General features: G+C 36.1%; 1 protein-coding gene across 27 annotated transcripts in view; it reads left to right on the forward strand.

The window, feature by feature from the left end:
* Positions 1-24,191, forward strand: part of CDC42BPA (CDC42 binding protein kinase alpha) — a 297,854-nt gene that overhangs the window by 88,922 nt on the left and 184,741 nt on the right. For 21 of the 27 annotated variants that reach the window (XM_086345011.1, XM_086345012.1, XM_086345017.1 and 18 more), the window contains exons 3-4: positions 9,841-9,924; positions 23,052-23,147. In XM_086345011.1, coding sequence (XP_086201137.1) covers positions 9,841-9,924; positions 23,052-23,147 — 180 coding nt within the window. Of the gene's footprint in view, positions 1-2,951; positions 3,110-9,840; positions 9,925-23,051; positions 23,148-24,191 lie in introns of all 27 variants that reach the window. The other 6 variants (XM_086345021.1, XM_086345027.1, XM_086345032.1 and 3 more) reach the window with 1 other exon arrangement.

A 24,191-nucleotide genomic window follows, 5' to 3' on the forward strand; every position in this document is an offset into this window, starting at 1 on the left:
CAGAAGGGAGGGAGATCCTAGATGATTTTTCAAAATTCTAAGTATTTCTTAAATTTCTTCCTCTCTTCCTTATTTAGGTCCTCAAATCTTTCACTTCAGCTACTGCTATAACCTCGTGTCTTTCCTTGCCTCAGACCTAGTCTCCACAGAGCTGTTAAAGTGATGTAACCAACTATGAGGAGTTGTTCCCTATTATCTGCATTTTAAGGTTCTAGTTGATTAACATGGCATACAAGCTCTTGCATTACTTGGACCCTTCAGTTTCATTTCTAGCCATTCCCTGCTAGGAAGAAACTCTTTCCTAAGAAAGACACCTGCTTATTATCCCTGATCGTCTTCACCCCTTTCCCCTGTCACAGACATCACTTGCTTCTTTGCCTTGCTCATGCTGTCCCCATTTCCCAAAATATTCCCTCTCTTTAATCAGATCCTCTTGGTCCCCTTTTCTGGGGTTCACTGTGTAAGACTCATATGTCAGTTATCTCTTTCAGGAAATTTTAACATATATATTCACAAATTACATAGATCCCTCCCTTCTCCCTCATTTTGGGTTAGGAATCTCTTTTCTTTCCTTTTTATAGGACCTTGTTTTTACCTTTCTTTTCATGTTGTACTGTAATTATCTGTTTAGTGTTGTTTCCCATACTGGACTGTGAGATTTTTGAGAGCAAGGGCTCTTTTATTTATCTTTGTATTCTCAGCAGTTAGCATAATGTTTGACATGGAGTAAGGTAGTCAAAAAGGAACCTATTAGCATTTTTTCAGATGAAATGAGGGCTTGAACTTGGCCAGTGGAAGTGGGCAAGAAGGGTGGATAGGATAGACAGAATGTTAAAGAAATCACTTTATATGTCACTGATAAATTAAAGTTAGAAATCATGGATAATTGAGGTATGCAGTCTGAGTAAACGGGTTTAATGTGCAGGTTTTTGACTTGTTAAATTGAGATATATGCTGAACATTTCAGAGAGATGACTAGTAGGCAACTGAAAGTATGGGTCTACCTATTAGGAGATAAGAATTTATGAGTCATCAGCATATAGATATTAATAGGATCATATATAGGTCAGGGAAGAGAGGAGATATAAAAAAGGTGGAGTAGGGATCCTTGGAGAAAATCATTTAATAGGATATGAAAAAAAGAATAAGTAGGAAAATATGTTGCTCATCCGCGATGTCCAGTAATGAAGAGAGGTTGAAACAGATGAGAGTTGAGGACAATATAGGAAAATATATTGCTCATCTGCGATGTCCAGTAATGAAGAGAGGTTGAAACAGATGAGAGTTGAGGACAATATATTTTATTTGGAATTTGGAAGGACATTATTAATCTTTGAGAGAGTAATTTCAGTCCAATAGAGGGAAATAGCAAGTAGATTGAAATAGGTGATTACAAGAGGCCGAGAAACTGATGATGAATGAGTGGAAAAAGCAGGCATATAATATTCTTTAGAAATGTGCTTTATGGAGAAATAATACCTTGTGGAAAGGGACGTGATATCACTTTCTTGAGGGGAAGATAGGATAGCAATAAAGTTTTTGTTTTATATTTGGTTTGGATAGGAGATGGTCATGGAAATGTTGATCAGTTGGTGTTCAGGTGCCATAAGAAAGAAAGCTTCAAGTTCAGAAACAAATCTTTAATGGAACAAGGGAAAGAAGGAAAGAAAGGAGAGAATCTGGCATTAAGATTTCAGATGATACTGTTATCCTTGCAAGTGGTGGGGACACTTCTTCATTGGGCTCAAAAGGAAAAGAAATAAGGAGAAGTAGAAAACTAGAAATATTTAAAGGTGATATGAGGAAATGTGAAGGATCTATTTTCTATGATAGACTACTAGGTTATTAGTTGCAGGGTAGGGTTTGGATAGTTCAGGGTTAGAATAGATGGTGATGGCAGGGTAACATAGGTTATTTTAGAAGCTTGGTAAAGGACAAAGGGTTAATGGCGGGGCTGCAAATAGATTTAGGACTCAGTTGAGATGCAACTAAGGAACAAATAAAGCAATAACATAAATATTTAAATAACTGTATATGTGTTGTTTTATATTTTTTCCATAAAAAGGGCTGAAGGAAAGGACAGGGTACTGAAGAATTGCTTAAAGTTACTCATGAGGATTAAGTGAGGCATATAGTTAAGGACAATGATATTTGCTCTATAGTCCTAATGCTTGGAAGAACTGAAGAATGGATGCAGGGCCTGGGGAGTGGGCTGTAGCAGACAGTAGTCTGGCTGTTAGTGGACTGGGAATAAGTCCTGCCTGGTCATAGGCCAGTGTGATCTGGAGTCAATTCAGAGTATTTAATGCATGACTGATAATATTTGAGATTTTGTATGAAAAGGTACCTTTCTCTGTCTCTCCCTCCCTCTCTCTCTGTTTATTCTTCCTCTCTCTATATATATCAACTAAAGTATATAAAATAAAAGGAACCAATAGGTTGTAGATAATTTACTCTCTTTTAAGACACAGTGAATTTTGTATGAAAAGTACTATTGACTGGTTTATGAGCTCTTGCTGCTTAGCTATTCATTTCTAATTAAAGTATCTTTGATGGCCTTACATACCCTTGTAGTATTTATCAACTAATAGATTTCAAAATTCAAAGACTGCCCTAAAGAGATCATTTTTTCCTCTAAAGTATTTTGTCTTCTATCAGGAATTTGTCAGTAGATATTATATAGACACAGTGGATAGGTTCACCTCTGGCACAGATGTCTGATAGGAACAGCACCTCTCTCAGTTATGCTTTTCTTAAAAAAAAATATAACTATGAAAATAAAAGCATAATTTATATAACTCCTACAAGAAATGCATAAATTATGGGAAATAATAAAGGAGCAAGATACAGTTGAAAATCAACAGCTCTACGAGTTAAGAACCTTCTCTCTACGACTCAATTGTTGTCAGTGACTGCTTAACTTAACGCTGGGTTTTCCTTTTTGCTTTCAGGAAAACCTTTAACTTACGCCCTGGGTGTTGCCTGTCCACAGTTTCCTGGTGGCTCACCGCTTCTGCCTGCTCCAGCCTTGCTCCGGCAGCTTCAAGGCTTCTGGGCTTCAGAGCTTGTTGTGAAAGCTTGCTGCTTTGGCCTGCTACCCCTGCTTCAGGTGTCAAAAGCTTTTAATTAGCTTGCTTCCTCTAATTACCATAAGTAGGCCCTTATGTGTCTGCATAACCTAGTCCTAGAGTTTGAAAGGAGAATTATTTTTAGCCATTCATTCTTCCTTAAAAACTCTGTTCCCTGGCTCTATGGGGAGTAAAAGAAGTTTGAAGTTATGTTGCATGATTCACCTTTGATAGCCTCTGTATATACAGGGCTAGTCTTCAGTCCATAGGAGTACTCCGGCATGGGCATACTGTATTTTTATAGCTAATGTCTGCTCTAATTGGTCAATGCCCAGCCTATACCAATTTCTAAATATTTTGACTATCACTAGTAGATATATAAATTGCATCTCCGTAGAGGGGATACCTCTAGCCAGTTTAGTTAACTCTTTGTAGTGTTTCTGGTTTGTTAAAGAGTCTTAATTTTTTTATTAAATATTTTGAATACAAGCTGATCACTAACAGAATAGTTTATAAAAAACAAATATAGTTATTTCCATATACATTAACCACGATCACCATTAACATGGCAGCAGGAATCAAGACTACAGGCGAGACGAATGGGATGATCTCTATAAAGACCTACAGAACTGTCTAGCACTCATAGCAGTAAATAACACCAGCTTTGCAGTCACATAGTGAGGACTGTAGAAACTACTTTAGCCTGGTGTAAGAATCGATTATGGCAGTATATGTATTGTGCCTAGCCCAGTGCCAGGCACAGAGTAAGCTTTCCATAATTGAGTTTTTAATATTTTATTATTATTAATAATGAATGATGGTAGACATTATACAGTAGAGAAAGAAGGAGACAATGACATGAAAACAGTAAGAGTGAGCAGTAACCATAGGCAAAAGATAGTGAAAGCCAAGCCGCAAAGTTAGAGTTTAAAAGCCATACATGTGATTAAGAGAGCAGCATGAGCTGGAATAATCTGGTACACACTTAATACACCTTAAGATAGAGAATTGTATCTCTTTTATCATAATGCCTTGTCTTTATTTTAGTTTCAGTCTCAGTTTAGTAGTGTACTTGAAGCTTGAACATATAGATGGTTTTCAATAGTCCAAGTACATATGATCATATAGACTACAAATCACTTGTTATTTATTCAGTAAATATTTATTGTCTACCTACTGATTCCCACACACTGGCACATACTAGTGAACAAATGAGAAAAAATAATTCTGCCCTTGTAGAGGTTATGTTCTAGTGAGTGAGGCACACAATAAGCAAAATAGGTAAATAGAATATATAATTTGTTAAATAATAAGAGCTAAGGGGAAAAAGAAGCAAAGAAATGAGATAGAAAGTGTGAAGGGCAGAATGACATTTTAGTGAGGAAGTGAGAGAGCAAACCATCTAGCTGTGGCGGAGTGTGGGGAGGGGGAGACCGTTTGAGACTGAAGTGCACAGACACCAAGTTGACTTTGAACAAGGTGATCAGTATGTTTTGAGCAGAGTGAGCTAGGAGGAGAGTAGTATGAGATCTGGGAGACTGGAAGACCAGGGTGTGTTGGAACCCATAGGAAACTTAAAGTTTTGGAGCAGAGTGTCACGATATGAGCTAGTTTAAACAGAATCACTGTGGCTGCTGTTTTGAGAATAGATTTTGGAGGATAAGAGCAGAAGTAAGAGAGGACAGTAAGAGAGAGTAGAAGTAAGAAGTAATAGAGGACAGTCCAGGCAAGACTGGTGGATAGGAATGGGATGGACCAGAGGAGGTGTGGTGAATTTTAGGTACATTGAATGTGGACTAGATCTGTGGAACTGCATGGCGACTGCTTCTTGATTATTGAAATTCTGTTTAGTATAGTATGATCATTCTGAGTTATATGCTATATCTATAAGTGATAGTTCAGAACTCATTCATTTATACTTGTCACCTACTGATTTTTCTGTAGCGTTTGCTGTTTTTCTGATAACACAGTGCTTTTAATAAGACATCTCTGTATTTGGTGCTTTTAAAAATACATCTTTGTTCTGCATTAAATTTGTAATCTTCCAGTTCATACTAAATGTACTTTACAGTTTGGTCAAATTAGATAAGAAGGGACATTTTAACGTACTGCCCTTTTGTATATCAGTTAGCTGTGGTTCTTGAAAGTCTAGAACCTAGAGTTGTAGGACAATCCCTTCTTCAAATTTACAGAAATGAACATGAAAATGATCTGTAGTGTTAAAGGAGAAAAGCATGATCAATTTTATTGCTTCATCAGCTTCATTACTCTTGTCTCATTTTGTCATCAATTTGATAATTTAAGAATCGTTTCTGAATTGACTTTTAAAAAATTGAAATGTAGTTGATTTACAATGTTGTGTTGGTTTCTGGTGTACAGCAAAATGATACACACACATTTTGTTTTCATATTCTTTTCCATTATGGTTTATGATTAGATATTAAATGTAGTTCCCTGTGCAAACAACAGGACTTTGATGTTTATCTATTTTATATGTAGTACTTTGTATCTGCTAATCCAAACTCCTGATTTGTCCCTCCCTCACCCTATTTCCCCTTTGGGAACCATAATTTTGTTTTCTGTGTGAACTGACCTATTTAATTTCACCACATCCCACTTCATCCCAGAGAAGATTTAGGCAGCTCACGAAACTGTTGTAAGACAGTGCTGAGAATGTTTTTCACCCTGAAGCAGCTTGACATTCCTGATTAACACATAGATGTGAAGTGTGGGTCTCATGTTGGCCTTTATCAGTCACACTATAATATCTCAACAATTAGTGGTCATTTTATGTTCAGGATGAATTGTGGTATTCTATACTAGCCCCTCCATGTTTCAAATTTTGTATGTCCTATATAGAAAATACAGAAAGGAGGATAGAAATCATATTCCCTAGAAATAACTGATTTTTAAGGGTCTGATGCTTGTCTTTCTATATATGTATACCTATACATATAGAAATGTATAGGTATATATTTTATGTGTATATATAGAAAATTTTATTTTAGTTTATAAACTTTAATAAAATCCTTTTAAACAGTATATTGTGAACTTTCTCCTATTAATTAGTAATCTTTAACAACATATTCAAGAATTTAAAACATTTTCTAATGTTTGTGATATATTCAGTCAGTTTTACCTTTCAGAATGTATTTATTTGCAATATTTCACAATTGGAAATTACACATAAATATTGTAGCTTAGTTTTTATTTGTAAGAATGTTCCTTTGAGGATATTTCTAACTATATTTCTATGTATATATATGTGTCATGGATAAAAATTTATAAAGTTGAGTGTTGAAGAGACCAAAGCTGCTTATTTCCTAAAGAAATTGAAGAAATTAGGATGTATACGGTCTACCACGTCGTAGTGATAGAGCAAACAACAGTTAAGAGACTGGGCTATAAGGTGCTTAGTGCAGTACCTGACGTGTAATCATAGCTAGTGGTTATCAAACACTTGTGCTGTGTGCTTAGTTGCTTAGTCGTGTCTGACTCTTTGCCATCCCACGGACTGTAGCCCACCAGGCTCCTCTGTCCATGGGGATTCTCTAGGCAAGAATACTGGAGTGGGTTGCTGTGTTCTCCTCCAGGGGATCTTCCCAACCCAGGGATCAAACCCAGGTCTCCTGCATTATAGATGGATTCTTTACTGTCTGAGCAACCAGGGAAGTCCAGGAGTACTGGTGGGGGGGGTAGCCTATCCCTTCTCCAGAGGATCTTCCCAGTCCAGGTATCAGATTGGGATCGCCTGCTTTACAGGCAGATTCTTTACCAGCTGAGGTACCAGGGAAGCCCTACTGAACTCTTACCAAGTGCTAGACCCTGTTGTATGTACTTTATACTTGTATATAACCCGAATCTGGCTGCACAGACTGTGTTATCACCACTACCCTGAACAGTAAGTGCTAGCTCAGTGTTTGAGTGTTCAATAAATGCTCGCTTATTTCAACTGCACATCTCTATAATCCAGAGTTGGTTTTGATTCCAGTAGTTTTTGGATTTTAGAAAGATAATTTAGTACATATACTCTGTATTGCACTCTTAATGGGGTTTTGAGCAGAACCTCATAAGCAATCGCTTATGAGGTGTTTCTGCAATGAAGCACATTTATTTTTATACTAAGTGAGATTAAAAAAAAAAAAAAAACTCCCCTCAAACTGTGATTAGCCTGATGTCAGTGTATGTTGCCAAATGAATTGTGAAAACCCTTTATCTTGCAGAATTGCAGGTAAAGGATTGTGGACCTGCATAAAACTCTTAGAGGAGTACTTGGCATTTAGTACACACTCAAAATGTGTTGGTGGATTACTACTACACTATTGGGTATCCTCAGGTACTTCTGTACTCATATGCATAGAAAATTGGTGAATCATACAGTGCTGGGAGGAGTTCGTATCACTCCATATGACCTGAGGAGGGCAAGTCTAAGTGTTGGAGTCTTTCAGCAATTCTTCTCTAAATCAGAAGAGAAGGCTTAAGTGATAGCCTTCCTTACCTCTTCCCTGTCCTCAATGTAGGCATGTCTAGCTCTGTGCTCCTATCCTTCCATCCATTTGTGCAGTATATGATTGGAGTCTACACAGTAGTGTAACTTGTGTTTTCAGTCTATCAGAGATCTTAGTGAAAAAAATGTTTTAAGTTTTTCTGTGCTCTCTATTACAGTACTCCCCTCCTCCTTTTTGGTGATAAGAACATTTAAGATCTACTTTCTTGGCAATTTCCAAGAATATAATACAATACTGTTAACTATAGTCAACATACTGACATTAGATCTCCAGAACTTATCATATAACTGAAAAACTTACACCCTTTGACCATCATCTCCCCCTTTCCCTCAACCCCCAGCCACTGGCACCACCATTCTAGAATTAGAATTCTAGAAATAGATTTCTCTGTTTATATTAGTTTACCTTTTTATATTTTTCCATATAAGTGAGACCACACAGTTTTGGTCTTTCTGGTTCTGGCTTATTTCACTTAGCATAATGCCCTCCAGGTTTATCCATGTTGTCACAAAAGATAGATTTCCTTCTTTTTAATGGCTGAATAATATTCTATTTCTTTAACCATTCATTTGTCAGTGGGCATTTAGGTTGTTTCTATATCTTGTACAGCCCCTTTTCTTTAAACGTGAACCCATTAAGAGATCCATAACTGGTGCAGAAATGGTGGATCCATAACTGATTCATCATTCTGCAGATATGACCAGATATGACTAAAGACTAAAGTGATTGTAGTTGAAATTGAGATAGTTTTTCTTCCTTCCCACCATTTTATTAATAATTGATGAAAAACTGTACTCACAGTCAATATATAACCATTTATGACATTTCAGTTCAGTTCAGTTCAGTCACTCAGTCATGTCCGACTCTTTGCCACCCCATGGACTGCAGCATGCCAGGCCTCCCTGTCCATCACCAACTCCCTGAGTTTACTCAAACTCATGTCCATTGTTTATGACATTTACCAAGATATATTCTAGTTCAGATGCCATTATAGTATTATAAACTGATTTCCATTATACATGGTCATATTACTGTTATTGTACTGTGATCCAAAAATAAATTTATTATATGACCCTGATATGTACCTTCACTGTTAGGGTTTTAAAAAGTTTGGCACTTGAGTTTAAACCTCAAATTTAAAAAATTCTCTATTCTTGGAAATATCCCTTTAAACTGTTTGAAGATATGCTGTACATAGTTTGTTTTCTATTTCTTCATATTAGAGTAGTGTTTGTTTTCCCTGTCCAGCCTCCCACAACTGATAACAGCGTTTGTCTTCTCTTCTGTAGTTCATCATCTGCTGTATAGCATGCTCAGTGAGCTGCAAAGGCCCTTTGAGGTTATCTAGTCAAACTGAGGGAGAGAAGCAGAAATAGAAATGTCATCACTTTGTTGAGAGTGGGAAAAAAAAGGGGGGGATTTATATTTGACAGTTTTTTGATCCACAACTAAAATACAAAATACAGAAATGTCTGTTCTTTTTTTTGTTGGGAAGGAATGTGTGAAGTGTACGATTTGTAGAGATAGCAGCCTCAATTGATCTTTAGGGGTCTGTGTGTTGTGGGGGGGTTTGGTTTAGTGTGCAAGACTATGTGGCATGAAAAATAATATCATTTTCAGTTTATGTCATACTGTGTGATCCCCATGAAATGCATTTGTTTTGGCAGCTGGCTTTACCTGTAACATCGTGTTGGAATTTGGCATGCAGTGTTTAATGTTGTTTACTTGCTAAGTGGTGTCTGATTCTTTGTGACCCCGTAGACTGTAACCCGCCAGGCTCCTCTAGCTGTGGGGTTTCCCAGGCAAGAATACTGGAGTGGGTTGCCATTTCTTTCTCCAGGGGATCTTCCCAACCCAGGGATTGAACCCATGTCTCCTGCTTGGCAGGCGGATTCTTTACCACTGAGCCACCTGGGAAGCCCGCAGTATTTACTAAGCTTTAGTTATTTCATATGGTACATTTTGGTCAATTTTTTAGATAGCAGATACTGAGTTTAAATTCCAGGAAAGAAAACTCGAAAAGGCAAATATAATATATAATCACCAACTGATACCGTGTTCAAAAATAGAGTTGTTTGGCTCATGTTCACTAATGTAACTTTTTCAACTGACAGTGTTATTTGATTTAGGATCTTAGAATTTGAACTGCATGGAAATCATTGATAATTTTGGTATTTATTTTTTTTACAGAGAGGAAAAAGGAAAATGGATGACTGAAAAAAGTATTATTTGTCATATTTTAAAAGTTGTATTTCCTTTTCTAGGTTGCTGTAGTGAAACTAAAAAATGCAGATAAAGTATTTGCCATGAAAATATTGAATAAATGGGAAATGCTGAAAAGAGCTGAGGTAAGATTTTAATTATTGGAATATTTAAATATCTTAGAAATATTTTTAGAGAAAAATAAAATTATAGAGAGCCAACAGATCTTTAAGTATCATTTAGTAACCTTTTATCTATTATGGCATCATTTTTTCAGGCCTGAAACAAATTCAGGAATTCATAGTTGTGATATAGTTATTATAAATGTTACATTTGTGATGATATTTTAATGTTGTCTGAAAACCAAATGGAAACTCTTGTAATGTCGGATTTGACCCTTATGTTAAAAGGATGTATGGCAACCAGTTTCTTTTATAGGAAGAAATTTTGTAGTGATTGATATCCAATTTGACATAACTTGTTTATATTATTTTGTATTTATCTCTATTCTGCTCTAAGCAAAAGCCAGCAGGAATTTTGAATATGGCCTATAGGAATTCTATTTATTGCTGACTATGCAGTTAAATTTCTGTTGCTGCTGCTGCTGCTGCTAAGTTACTATGTTCTGTATTAAGAATGAGAGTAAAATCTTCTGTTGTAAGAATTGTCAGCATTTTTATCTTGGTACTAAATTTGAGGGAAAGACTGACTGGAGTGATGTTAAAAATGTCTAATAGCTGGTATGGTATGGTCAAAACTGACATTATATGTAAATTTTGGGGAGGGGTTCTAGAGGTCTCCTGCTGTGCTGGGTTATAGTGAGTTCCTGGATGAGGTAAGGCATTCAGGGGCCTCAAGGATGCAGAACTTACCAGTGTGGAAGTATTTAAATATTTTAACTTGGAGAAGGGTTATACTGCTGAATAGGTAAGTATTAGCCCTGGAGGTTAGTAAGATGCATAAGAGAATAATGAGAAATTGGCCCTTAGAAATCTTTCTTTATATATCAGTACTTGTAGCAACCTAAAAAACAATAAACACATAAGGAAAAGCAAAAATGGTTCCCATAATGATAGATACATACCATGGGAGTGAAAGTGCGTGCGTGCTCAGCTTCTCATTGTATCCAACTCTTTGTGACCCCATGGACTGTAGCCCGCCAGGCTCCTCTGTCCATGGGATTTCCCAGCCAAGAATACTGGAGCGGGTAGCCATTTCTGAATCCAGGGATCAAACCTGTATCTTCTGCATTGGTAGGTGGATTCTTCACCACTGAGCCTCCAAGGAAGCCCAGTAGTGAAAGTAAATACTTCAATATTTCTTTCTTTTAGAAAATATGGAAAATATAACAAAATTCAGAAAAGAAAATAATAATCACTTATATTCCATCACTTAGGATTAATAACATTTTGAGCATGTTTTGCTTTCAGGCTTTTTCTTTTTTTGTCTACTGAAAAAGCTGCACAAGTGAAATACAGATAAATTCTTTGTAATGTCACATTACAGACAAAGCTAAAGTACTCATTGACTATACCCCACCCAAGTCCAGCCCTTCTCTGCCTCCCAGAGGTAATTACAGAGTTAATAAAATCCTGTGGCAATCAGAATCCAGCAACACATTAAAAAGATCATACACCATGATCAAGTGGGCTTTATCCCAGGGATGCAAGGATTCTTCAATATCTGCAAATCAATCAATGTAATACACCACATTAACAAATTGAAAAATAAAAACCATATGATTATCTCAATAGATGCAGAGAAAGCCTTTGACAAAATTCAACACCCATTTATGATAAAAACTCTCCAGAAAGCAGGAATAGAAGGAACATACCTCAACATAATAAAAGCTATATATGACAAACCCACAGCAAACATTATCCTCAATGGTGAAAAATTGAAAGCATTTCCTCTAAAGTCAGGAACAAGACAAGGGTGCCCACTTTCACCATTACTATTCAACATAGTTTTGGAAGTTTTGGCCACAGCAATCAGAGCAGAAAAAGAAATAAAAGGAATCCAAATTGGAAAAGAAGAAGTAAAACTCTCACTATTTGCAGATGACATGATCCTCTACATAGAAAACCCTAAAGACTCCACCAGAAAATTACTAGAACTAATCAATGACTATAGTAAAGTTGCAGGATATAAAATCAACACACAGAAATCCCTTGCATTCCTATACACTAATAATGAGAAAACAGAAAGAGAAATTAAGGAAACAATTCCATTCACCATTGTAACGAAAAGAATAAAATACTTAGGAATATATCTACCTAAAGAAACTAAAGACCTGTATATAGAAAACTATAAAACACTGGTGAAAGAAATCAAAGAGGACACTAATAGATGGAGAAATATACCATGTTCATGGATTGGAAGAATCAATATAGTGAAAATGAGTATACTACCCAAAGCAATGCAATCCCTATCAAGCTACCAACAGTATTCTTCACAGAGCTAGAACAAATAATTTCACAATTTGTATGGAAATACAAAAAACCTCGAATAGCCAAAGCAATCTTGAGAAAGAAGAATGGAACTGGAGGAATCAACCTACCTGACTTCAGGCTCTACTACAAAGCCACAGTCATCAAGACAGTATGGTACTGGCACAAAGACAGAAATATAGATCAATGGAACAAAATAGAAAGCCCAGAGATAAATCCACGCACGTATGGACACCTTATCTTTGACACAGGAGGCAAGAATATACAATGAATTAAAGACAATCTCTTTAACAAGGGGTGCTGGGAAATCTGGTCAACCACTTGTAAAAGAATGAAACTAGAACACTTTCTAACACCATACACAAAAATAAACTCAAAATGGATTAAAGATCTAAACGTAAGACCAGAAACTATAAAACTCCTAGAGGAGAACATAGGCAAAACACTCTCTGACATACATCACAGCAGGATCCTCTATGACCCACCTCCCAGAATAATGGAAATAAAAGCAAAAATAAACAAATGGGACTTAATTAACCTTAAAAGCTTCTGCACATCAAAGGAAACTATTAGCAAGGTGAAAAGACAGCCTTCAGAATGGGAGAAAATAATAGCAAATGAAGCAACTGACAAACAACTAATCTCAAAAATATACAAGCAACTCCTACAGCTCAACTCCAGAAAAATAAATGACCCAATCAAAAAATGGGCCAAAGAACTAAATAGACATTTCTCCAAAGAAGACGTACAGATGGCTAACAAACACATGAAAAGATGCTCAACATCACTCATTATCAGAGAAATGCAAATCAAAACCACTATGAGGTACCATTTCACGCCAGTCAGAATGGCTGCAATCCAAAAGTCTACAAGTGATAAATGCTGGAGAGGGTGTGGAGAAAAGGGAACCCTCTTACACTGTTGGTGGGAATGCAAACTAGTCCAGCCACTATGGAGAACAGTGTGGAGATTCCTTAAAAAACTGGAAATAGAACTGCCTTATGATCCAGCAATCCCACTGCTGGGCATACACAGTGAGGAAACCAGAAGGGAAAGAGACACATGTACCCCAATGTTCATCGCAGCACTGTTTATAATAGCCAGGACATGGAAGCAACCTAGATGTCCATCAGCAGATGAATGGATAACAAAGCAGTGGTACATATACACAATGGAGTATTACTCAGCCATTAAAAAGAATACATTTGAATCAGTTCTAATGAGGTGGATGAAACTGGAGCCTATTATACAGAGTGAAGTAAGCCAGAAGGAAAAACACCAATACAGTATACTAACACGTATATATGGAATTTAGAAAGGTGGTAACAATAACCCTGTGTACGAGACAGCAAAAGAGACACTGATGTATAGAACAGTCTTATGGACTCTGTCGGAGAGGGAGAGGGTGGGAAGATTTGGGAGAATGGCATTGAAACATGTAAAATAGCATGTATGAAACGAGATGCCAGTCCAGGTTCGATGCACAATACTGGATGCTTGGGGCTAGTGCACTGGGACGACCCAGAGGGATGGTATGGGGAGGGAGGAGGGAGGAGGGTTCAGGATGGGGAACACACGTATACCTGTGGTGGATTCATTTTGATATTTGGCAAAACTAATACAATTATGTAAAGTTTAAAAATAAAATAAAATTAAAAAAAAAATAAAAGCACCTATTGGACAGATGAAAAAAAAAAAAGAAATTGGCCTTGATCAAAGGGAAAGGAGGTAAAACATGATTTATCAGGGAGACATCAGGCTGTCCCAGCAGCCTCTCTTGATCCAGCAGGGAAGTGAGGAGCAGAAATGGTCCTTCAGAGTTGTCCTGCCTTAGACCAAATGATTGCCCTCTTTGCAGTTGCCTTAGTCAGTCATTGGATGTGGGCTGCCTCCAGAAGGACATGGATGTGGACTAGTAGGCTTTTGGCAGCTGAGACAAAGCCAGGAGGGGCTGATGGCATTGCTGACAATTGGAGCAATTAAGTCTTATTATTAAAAAATAGTAAATAATTATGTTCTTAATTGTTTTTCAGAATTCATAATTGTAGTGGGCTAGTGTTCCAGGGTTAGAACTTTTAAAAGATTGAATTAAAGTTTCTACTTACTTTTTATGATGTTGGCTGTTGGGGAAGAATTTTGAAAAGAAAGAGTAACTGGTTTAGCTTTACTTATTGACTGGAGGAAGTGGCAAAATTGAGGCTAAAACAGGAGTAATTAAAAATTAAATATGATTTTGTTGAATTAAAAAATCATTCATATAGTCTTTTTCTGGGGCAAAATGGAATACACATGCTTCTTTTTATCTCTCCCACTAAATACAGTTAAAGACCATGGACATTATATATAAAATAAATATATGAAGACTCTGAAAGGCAGAAAGAATGAGGACCAGCTAGGGGCCATGGAACCCAAGAAACATCACTCATTCTGTGCAGTCTGTATTATTCTGAAGGAACAACCAGATAAGGACCATACAAAGAAAGTTAAAATCAATATGTCTCATGAAGATAGATGCCAATACCCTTAACAAAATACTAGTAAACAGAATTCAGCAATATATAAAGTGAATTATACACTGTGAGCAAGTGGGGTTTGTTTAAGGGATACAAGGCTAGTTCATTATTTGAAAAGAACTTGCCTCAAACTCCTTGAAACTTTCATTTTTTTAGGAGGAATTTCTCCATTGAAACTTTTAAAGAGGAATTCATTTTAAAGCAGAATGGAATTATATATATATATTTTTTTTCAATTTATTTATTTATTTTACTTTACAATATTGTATTGGTTTTGCCATGGAATTACATTTTTGTGCTTGAATTGTCAAATCCTTCTTTAAAAAAATTAAGAAGAAACTTACTTTGATCATTACTTATCCAGTTTTGGAAAACTGGTCCTACCAGTGATGGTTAATAAATTACAAGTGAACAGCAAAATTTCTTATTTTAGTCTGTATATTGTTGATGCTGTAAAACAGTTTTCAGTGATTTACCTCCAATCTGTTTGTCATATTTATTTCTATTTTCATTGTGTAACAAATATAATTAGTGCAACACAGATTATTTGAAGGTACTAGGAAACTTGTCTCTCATACCTGGCAGATAAATAATTAGTAAATAATCTTGTAGTTACAAGAGCTTCCCTTGTGGCTCAGTTGGTAAAGAATCTGCCTGCAATGCAGGAGACCTGGGTTCGATCCCTGGGTTGGGAAGATCCCCTGGAGAAGGGAAAGGCTACTCCCTCCAGTATTCTGGCCTAGAGAAATCCATGGGGTCACAAAGAGTTGGACATGACTGAGCGACTTTCACTTATAGTTACAAAGATTAATATATCTATAGATTCATCATTTACAAACTTTGTTAGTATGTCAACAGTGTCTTAAGTTAACTTCTCCAAATCAATTCTGTAAATTTTACTTTCTCTTCAAATTTATTCAACTCTTAAGGATTTCACTTACATGGAAGATGTGTTACTTATTTCATTGGAAGATGCAGAATCGATTACAGAAGTGTTCTCCATCTCAAGAGTCAAACCTTTCTGAGGCTCAGTTGTCTCTGTACCATTTAGTAGAGGAATAATATATCTTAGTTTAACCAGGATAGTACTGGTTTATGCCTCGTGTCTTACTATTTTTGTTATTGTTGTTAGCCCTATTTTATTATTTTTATAATTGACATGCCAATGGTAGTAGTTAACAGTAGCAGCAGTAGTAATAGTAGTAATGAATTCAGTTCATTAGATTGGGATTGCCTCTCCTTCCTGACCTGTTACCTGTAATAAAAAAAGAAAATGCAAGCACTGTAGAAAATAAGTAAAAAGATAAAAGCTTACTTTTTCTCCCTCAGATAACCAGTCTTTCTGTTCAAAGTAAGTCTTTACTAAGAGGTTAGTTTCTTATTTATCCCTTTTTTCTCTTAGATAAATATATATTTGTTTAAATATATATTTATTTGTATACTGTTCATGTTGTATAATGTTCTTTCTGTTGAGAGTTACCTTGACAAAGACCATTCTCAGTGAACATTCAGGTGATTTAGAGCTAGTTCCAAACAGGGCTAAACTTCCACACAGAAGCACACTTTTTTTTTTTTCCTGGCAGTGGACAAAAATTCTGAACATATTTCTAGAATTGTCCTTGTTGAAAGGACTTCCCTGGTGGCTTAGACGGTGGCTCAGACGGTAAAAGCGTCTGCTTACAATGCAGGAGACCTGGGTTCAATCCCTGTGTTGGGAAGATTCCCCTGGAGAAGGAAATGGCAACCCACTCCAGTACTCTTGCCTGGAAAGTCCCATGGACAGAGGAGCCTGGTAGGCTACAGTCCTTGTTGATATTTTTGAGTAAAATAGATGGTGAATTTATGAGGGTTTACTGAATTGAAAATATAAACACCTGGGATATGAATATTTATCATGGGGTTTTTGTGGTTTGTTAGTGCTGGGCCCTCCGTAGGTCCTTTCAGTTTTGAAATACATGCTGTTCAGTTCTAGGAAATTTTCTCGTATTACTTCTTTGGTAATTTCCTTTCTTCTGTTTCTTTTGCTCTCTCTTTCTGAAACTTTTATTTGGATATACCCTTAATGGACCAGTTAGCTAATTTCTCATTATTTCTTTTCTAGTGAGGTTGTGTTGGCTTTTGCTGTAATACTTCAATTGAGTGTTTTATTTCTTCAACCACCCTTTTAGTATTCAGTAGCACCTCCCTTTGATCTTTTTTTTTATGTTCGTTTTTAGTGAACCTGTGCCTCTGGACTGTAAACTTAAGGAGTTTCTCAGTTGGGTAAGACAGGATGCTCCCGCTGACTGGTGTTAGGTGTTCTCCTTTCTACCAGTCGAAAGGTCAATTAGGCTCTGATCGTACCCAGCAGATTCGGATCTGGTTTATTAGTTCCTCCTAAGGGCAGGCCTTGTTAAGAACTGAGTGCCGCAGCAAATTTCAAAATGGGTTCCTTGCCTCTTTTCCTACTGGAAGATCTAGGAGATTTTTCTCCTTTACTTACTGTTACCGTGTGATTAAGCTCCTGGAGGTGAGACTAAAAAATTGTGTAATTCTCCCTAACTGGGTCCCCTGCAGTTTTGAACTCTCAGAGTTGTCCAGACTCTAGAAATTATTCCCAGTTGAGTTTGTCTTACTCCCAGCAGCATCAGTTCTGGTTTCTGCGCCTCTTTCTGCTCTGGCATCTCTGCTCTGGTAAGCTGCAGTATGTTCCCTTTTTGTATATCTTGTTTCATGGTTGCAATGTTTTCTTTTCTCTAAAATATATATTTGAAATATATATATATATATGTGTATACATCCTTCTTGCCTGTCTCCGTTTCCGCTATTTTATTCTTTTTCTGTTTGGGACTATTATTCACATTGATTGCTATCATGAAATGTCGAAAATTATTTCTAACTGTTGGCTTATGATTTTAATTGAATTTTTCAGTCCTTAAACACTGCACCCCTCCATCTCTCATTTATTTAGTTACTTAATCTCACTATTATTGTAGTTTTCTCTGTAGAGGCCTTGAATATCTTTTACTGTTTACTCTGAGATGGTTGGTGTTTTTAATTTGCTTTTGGAAATGGTATTATTTATTTATATATATATATGTTTTAAAAATGGTATTATTTAAAAATATATTTTCTAATTGTTGCAATTATATAGGAATATAATTTATGTATGTTGACATTTAAATTCTGTTAATTTATGTTTTCTTTTGTGATTTCTTTTTTTTAATTATTTTAATTGGAGGCTAATTACAATATTGTATTGGTTTTGCCATACATTGACATGAATCTGCTATGGGTGTACATGTGTTCCCCATCCTGAATGTGATATCTTTTTATGCATCCACTTTGTCTGCTCTTTGCGTGTCTGACTCTTTGCGACCCCATGAACTGCAGCACGCCAGGCCTGTCCATCACCAACTCCCAGAGTTTACCCAAACTAGTGTCCATTGAGTCACTGATGCCATCCAACTATCTCATCCTCTGTCGTCCCCTTCTCCTCCTGCCCTCAATCTTTCCCAGCATCAGGGTCTTTTCAAATGAGTCAGCTCTTTGCATCAGGTGGCCAAAGTATTGGAGTTTCAGCTTCGCTCTCCTTAGTAATCTTTATATACCTTTTATTTCTTCTTAACTAATTTCACTTCAAATCCCTTATGATTATACAGTGGAAGTGAGAAATAGATTTAAGGGCCTAGATCTGATAGAGTGCCTGATGAACTATGGAATGAGGTTCGTGACATTGTACAGAAGACAGGGATCGAGACCATCCCCATGGAAAAGAAATGCAAAAAAGCAAAATGGCTGTCTGGGGAGGCCTTACAAATAGCTGTGAAAAGAAGAGAAGCGAAAAGCAAAGGAGAAAAGGAAAGATTTAGGCATCTGAATGCAGAGTTCCAAAGAATAGCAAGAAGAGATAAGAAAGCCTTCCTCAGCGATCAATGCAAAGAAATAGAGGAAAACAACAGAATGGGAAAGACTAGAGATCTCTTCAAGAAAATTAGAGATACCAAGGGAACATTTCATGCAAAGATGGGCTCGATAAAGGACAGAAATGGTATGGACCTAACAGAAGCAGAAGATATTAAGAAGAGATGGCAAGAATACACAGAAGAACTGTACAAAAAGATCTTCAAGACCCAGATAATCACAATGGTGTGATCACTGACCTAGAGCCAGACATCCTGGAATGTGAAGTCAAGTGGGCCTTAGAAACTAGCATCACTACGAACAAAGCTAGTGGAGGTGATAGAATTCCAGTTGAGCTATTTCAAATCCTGAAAGATGATGCTGTGAAAGTGCTGCACTCAATATGCCAGCACATTTGGAAAACTCAGCAGTGGCCACAGGACTGGAAAAGGTCAGTTTTCATTCCAATCCCAAAGAAAGGCAATGCCAAAGAATGCTCCAACTACCACACAATTGCACTCATCTCACATGTTAGTAAAGTAATGCTCAAAATTCTCCAAGCCAGGCTTCAGCAATATGTCAACCGTGAACTTCCAGATGTTCAAGCTGGTTTTAGAAAAGGCAGAGGAACCAGAGATCAAATTGCCAACATCCGCTGGATCATGGGAAAAGCAAGAGAGTTCCAGAAAAACATCTATTTCTGCTTTATTGACTATGCCAAAGCCTTTGACTATGTGGCTCACAATAAACTGTGGGAAATTCTGAAAGAGATGGAATACCAGACCACCTGACCTGCCTCTTGAGAAATTTGTATGCAGATCAGGAAGCAACAGTTAGAACTGGACATGGGAACAACAGACTGGTTCCAAATAGGAAAAGGAGTTCGTCAAGGCTGTATATTGTCACCCTGCTTATTTAACTTATATGCAGAGTACATCATGAGAAACGCTGGACTGGAAGAAGCACAAGCTGGAATCAAGATTGCCGGGAGAAATATCAATAACCTCAGATATGCAGATAACACCACCCTTATGGCAGAAAGTGAAGAGGGACTAAAAAGCCTCTTGATGAAAGTGAAAGTGGAGAGTGAAAAAGTTGGCTTAAAGCTCAACATTCAGAAAACGAAGATCATGGCATCCGATCCCATCACTTCATGGGAAATAGATGGGGAAACAGTGGACACAGTGTCAGACTTTATTTTTGTGGGCTCCAAAATCACTTCAGATGGTGACTGCAGCCATGAAATTAAAAGACGCTTACTCCTTGGAAGGAAAGTTATGACCAACCTAGATAGCATATTGAAAAGCAGAGACGTTACTTTGCCAACAAAGGTCCGTCTAGTCAAGGCTATGTTTTTTCCTGTCGTCATGTATGGATGTGAGAGTTGGACTGTGAAGAAAGCTGAGCGCCGAAGAATTGATGCTTTTGAACTGTGGTGTTGGAGAAGACTCTTGAGAGTCCCTTGGACTGCAAGGAGATCGAATCAGTGCATTCTGAAGGAGATCAGCCCTGGGATTTCTTTGGAAGGAATGATGCTAAAGCTGAAACTCCAGTACTTTGGCCACGTCATGCGAAGAGTTGACTCATTGGAAAAGACTCTGATGCTGGGAGGGATTGGGGTCAGGAGAAGGGGACGACGGAGGATGAGATGGCTGGATGGCATCACTGACTTGATGGACGTGAGTTTGAGTGAACTCCGGGAGTTGGTGATGGACAGGGAGGCCTGGCGTGCTGCGATTCATGGTGTCACAAAGAGTCCGACACGACTGAGCTACTGATCTGATCTGATGTCAAATGATACTATTTTCCCCCTAAAGTGAACAGAAGCATAATTATGGTAGATTTTAATAATTGGATTTATGAGTAAATTGACCATTCATTTGGTTTAAGTTTTATTTGTTTTTAAGATTTTCCTTGCTGATGCTGTTTAATGAGTGGCTTTAGAAATTCTGTTGCATCAGACAGCAAAAGAGATACAGATGTAAAGAACAGATTTTTGGACTCTGGGAGAAGGCGAGGGTGGAATGATTTGAGAGACTAGCTTGAAACATGTACATTACCATATGTAAAATAGATGACCAGTGCAAGTTCGATGCATGAAGCAGGGCCCTCAAATCCGGTGCTCTGGGAGACCCCAGAGGGATGGGGTGGGGAGAGCGGTGGAAGGGGGGTTCAGGCTGGGGGGACAACATGTGCACCCGTGGCTGATTCATGTTGCTGTATGGCAAAAACCACCACAATATTGTAAAGTAATTAGCCTCCAATTAAAATAAATAAATTAATTTAAAAAAGAAATTCTATTTCATCAAATAAAATTTATGGAAATACATGAAAAAAATTAGGGCACTTAGATAATGTGAGTAGTTTTGTACATCATGACTAGTGAATTTATCTTGTGGGAAATAAATTACTAGGTACCTACTATGTGTAGGATACTGCATGATGATTTTTAAATGTGTATGAAATATGGTATAGCCATTGAGAAAAATTAGGTAGCTTTCTATGTACAGGTATGGAAGGCTGTTCAGATATGTTGTTACTTGAAAAAATGATTTATAGAGCACTGTGATCTCGTTTGTGTAAAGAAAGAAAAGTTACGGCAGATGGGATACCATATGAATATAGGGTGTGTGTGTCTATGTGCATGTGTCTCTGTTTGTGTATGTACAAAGAAATTTTCTGAGAAGAAATTCAACTGAGTTACTGGTGTTAATCATTGGATGTAACAAGGGGACAATGAATCTAGGAGGGAGCGTTTCAGTTTCTACTTTACCTTTCAGTTTGTTTTGAAACTTGCTGGCATAGTGGTTATTTAAATTAAAAATTAAAAAATATATTGTATTTGGCAAAACTAATACAATTATGTAAAGTTTAAAAATAAAATAAAATTAGAAAAAAAAAGTTCTACAGGAAAAAAAAAATAAAATAAAATAAAAAATATTCAGCTCAGAAATGTTTTAAGAGTTCACTTTCAAATAATTTAGTTAATGAGACAAGTTTAATATTACTGGTTTTATTTTTTGAAAGTTATGTCATCTATGATTTGTCATTATTAAGTAAAATACATAAGTATAAATGTTTACTTTACTTGAATATGTACTACCTAATCTTAAATAGATTCACTAATTAAATAAACTTATATTACATTTAAAAAAAATATATATATATTGTAGAATTGTATCACACACAGTTATTTTTTATTTTTAGTAACATATTTCTAAGATTCTCCAGGCTGTATCTTTGTAATGATGGAAGTATATCCTGAGAATAAATTAAAACTTTTATAAATCAGAAAAAGATAATCCTTTAGAAAAAATGGGCAAAAGGAGTTTTTCAAAGAGAAAACTCATATATCCAATTAGCATATGTAAGTTATTTATTTGCACCTGTAATTAAGAAAATGCTAATTAAAGAATGATGAAATATTATTTCATACCCATCTTATTGAAACATGCTTAAAAGTCTAGCAGTGCCAAATGGAGTTCAGGATGTTGTGGAAAATGGGTAATTTCATACACTGGGGTGAAGGTAGAAATTGGTATAGCACTTAGGAAAGAAACTAGGTTGTGTCTGATAAAGTTGAAAACGCTGAAGTCTAGTATTTCTGCTTCCAAGTGTATACCCTAGAGAAACTCTTGTACATTTGTACAAATATATTTATTGCAATATTGAAATGATGCAAAAATGGGAATAACCTATGTTTTCATGATTGGGACGGGTTACATGAGGCAATTCTGCTATGATCATAGAATGGAATACTGTAGCAATTAAAAATTAAACAGCCATTATTGATTAAAAAGTGATCATGTTGCAAAGGGAATAGATACAGTGACACTATTCACAGAAATTTTCAAAACACAGAGCATTTCTATTGTTTTTGGACACATGTGTAATAGAGCATGTGGTGGGAGGAATATATACTAACTTCAGATTCTTCATTTTTCTTAGAGGAAGAACTGATACTTCTCTAGAAATAGGAAGGCTGCAACTTCTATTTTCTTAAAAGCAAATAGGTTTGGAGTAAATGTGACATTGTTGACATTAATGTTATCTAAATGGTAGAGTGAACCATGGTTGTTAAATAATTCTGCATACTTTTCTGATTTTTTGAACTATAACAGTAATTTCAAATATAAAATACTTTTAAGTTTACTATTCAGTTGTTCAGTTTTTGAGGGTTCTTTGAAACTTGATTTATTGGAAAGTCATATAATGTTGTTGGAAATAACAGCATTATATGACTTTATTATTTGACTTTATTTTTATCATATCGTATAATAATGTTGGAAAGTCATATAATATATAATACATATAATGTATTCCTTTTTCAGAACAGAAAGTATAATATTTGAGTAATTGTTTGCATAATATATTCCTAGTTTTACATAAAGTATTCTTTATCTAAAAATTTATTTTTTTCCTTTTCAGACAGCATGTTTTCGTGAAGAAAGGGATGTGTTAGTGAATGGAGACAATAAATGGATTACAACTTTGCATTATGCTTTCCAAGATGACAATAACTTAGTAAGAATCATTGTTCTATGTTTCTATATATTTATTATCTTTTTATTGGCAAAATTTAGCATTATTTTCTGTGAAGCATTGTTTAAATGTAAATGTTATTTAGAAAACCACTGTATTTCACAGAGTATAAGTTTGATATATGATTTGTTTCCCTGGGTAATTTAATACCTTTCAATTGGAATTTTTAATGTTTTTTAGTAAGTAAGTCAAATCCAAACATTTAAATTCTGTAAAAGATGGTCAGGATTTTTTCCCCATGATTCTGTCAACGTATTTTATTTGTTTTGTAAATGTAATAGTATTCTATTACTATTTAGAATTTTACATATTTTTCAAAGTTGTCATGTGCTTCTTTAAGTAGAGCCATATTTAAAATGTAGGCTTTGTTTAATTTTATATTAACGTCATGGACCACTAGACAAAAGAAGTTGGGGGAGAGCTTGGAGGAAAATCAAACTATTAGAAACACTGCCAAATGAAGATTGAAGAGATGAACAAGTGAATAGGGAAATAAGACAGAATCTATCACAGTTGAACATAAGATTCCTGGGCTATTACTCAGGGGTCTTCATTTTCTGACCCCAATTTTTATTTTAAGATTTATTTTTTGGCATGCATATGCTTAGTGACTGCTTTGTGCCAGCCACTACACTATGTACTGGGATATAAAATTACTAAGACATTTTTCATTTGATAAACATTTATTGGACATGTCCTGTGTGCTTGGCACTGTTCTTTAGATTCTAGCAATTTGGTAGTAAATAAGACAGACAAAGATCTTATTCTTACATTCTTGTGAGGGAAGCCAGATAAGAAATTCACAGTCAATTAAATAATATTTTCACATTGTTTCTTATAAAGAAAAATATAACATTTATTCAAAGATATAAAGTCAAGAAGGGCTCTTCCAAGACAAGTGTAAGTTGGCTAAACCAAGAATGGAGAAGAGGCAGAGAAGGGTTGGTGAACATGGGGATCTGAAGCCACCTGTTATGTTCCTATTGATGGAGGATAGAGAAAGAGGCTTTGGCGATGAAAGAGGAG

This window comes from Bos grunniens, chromosome 16, assembly GCF_055505025.1.
Source record: "Bos grunniens cultivar Pamir isolate PY7600 chromosome 16, Bosgru_T2T1.0, whole genome shotgun sequence".
NCBI lineage: Eukaryota > Metazoa > Chordata > Mammalia > Artiodactyla > Bovidae > Bos > Bos grunniens.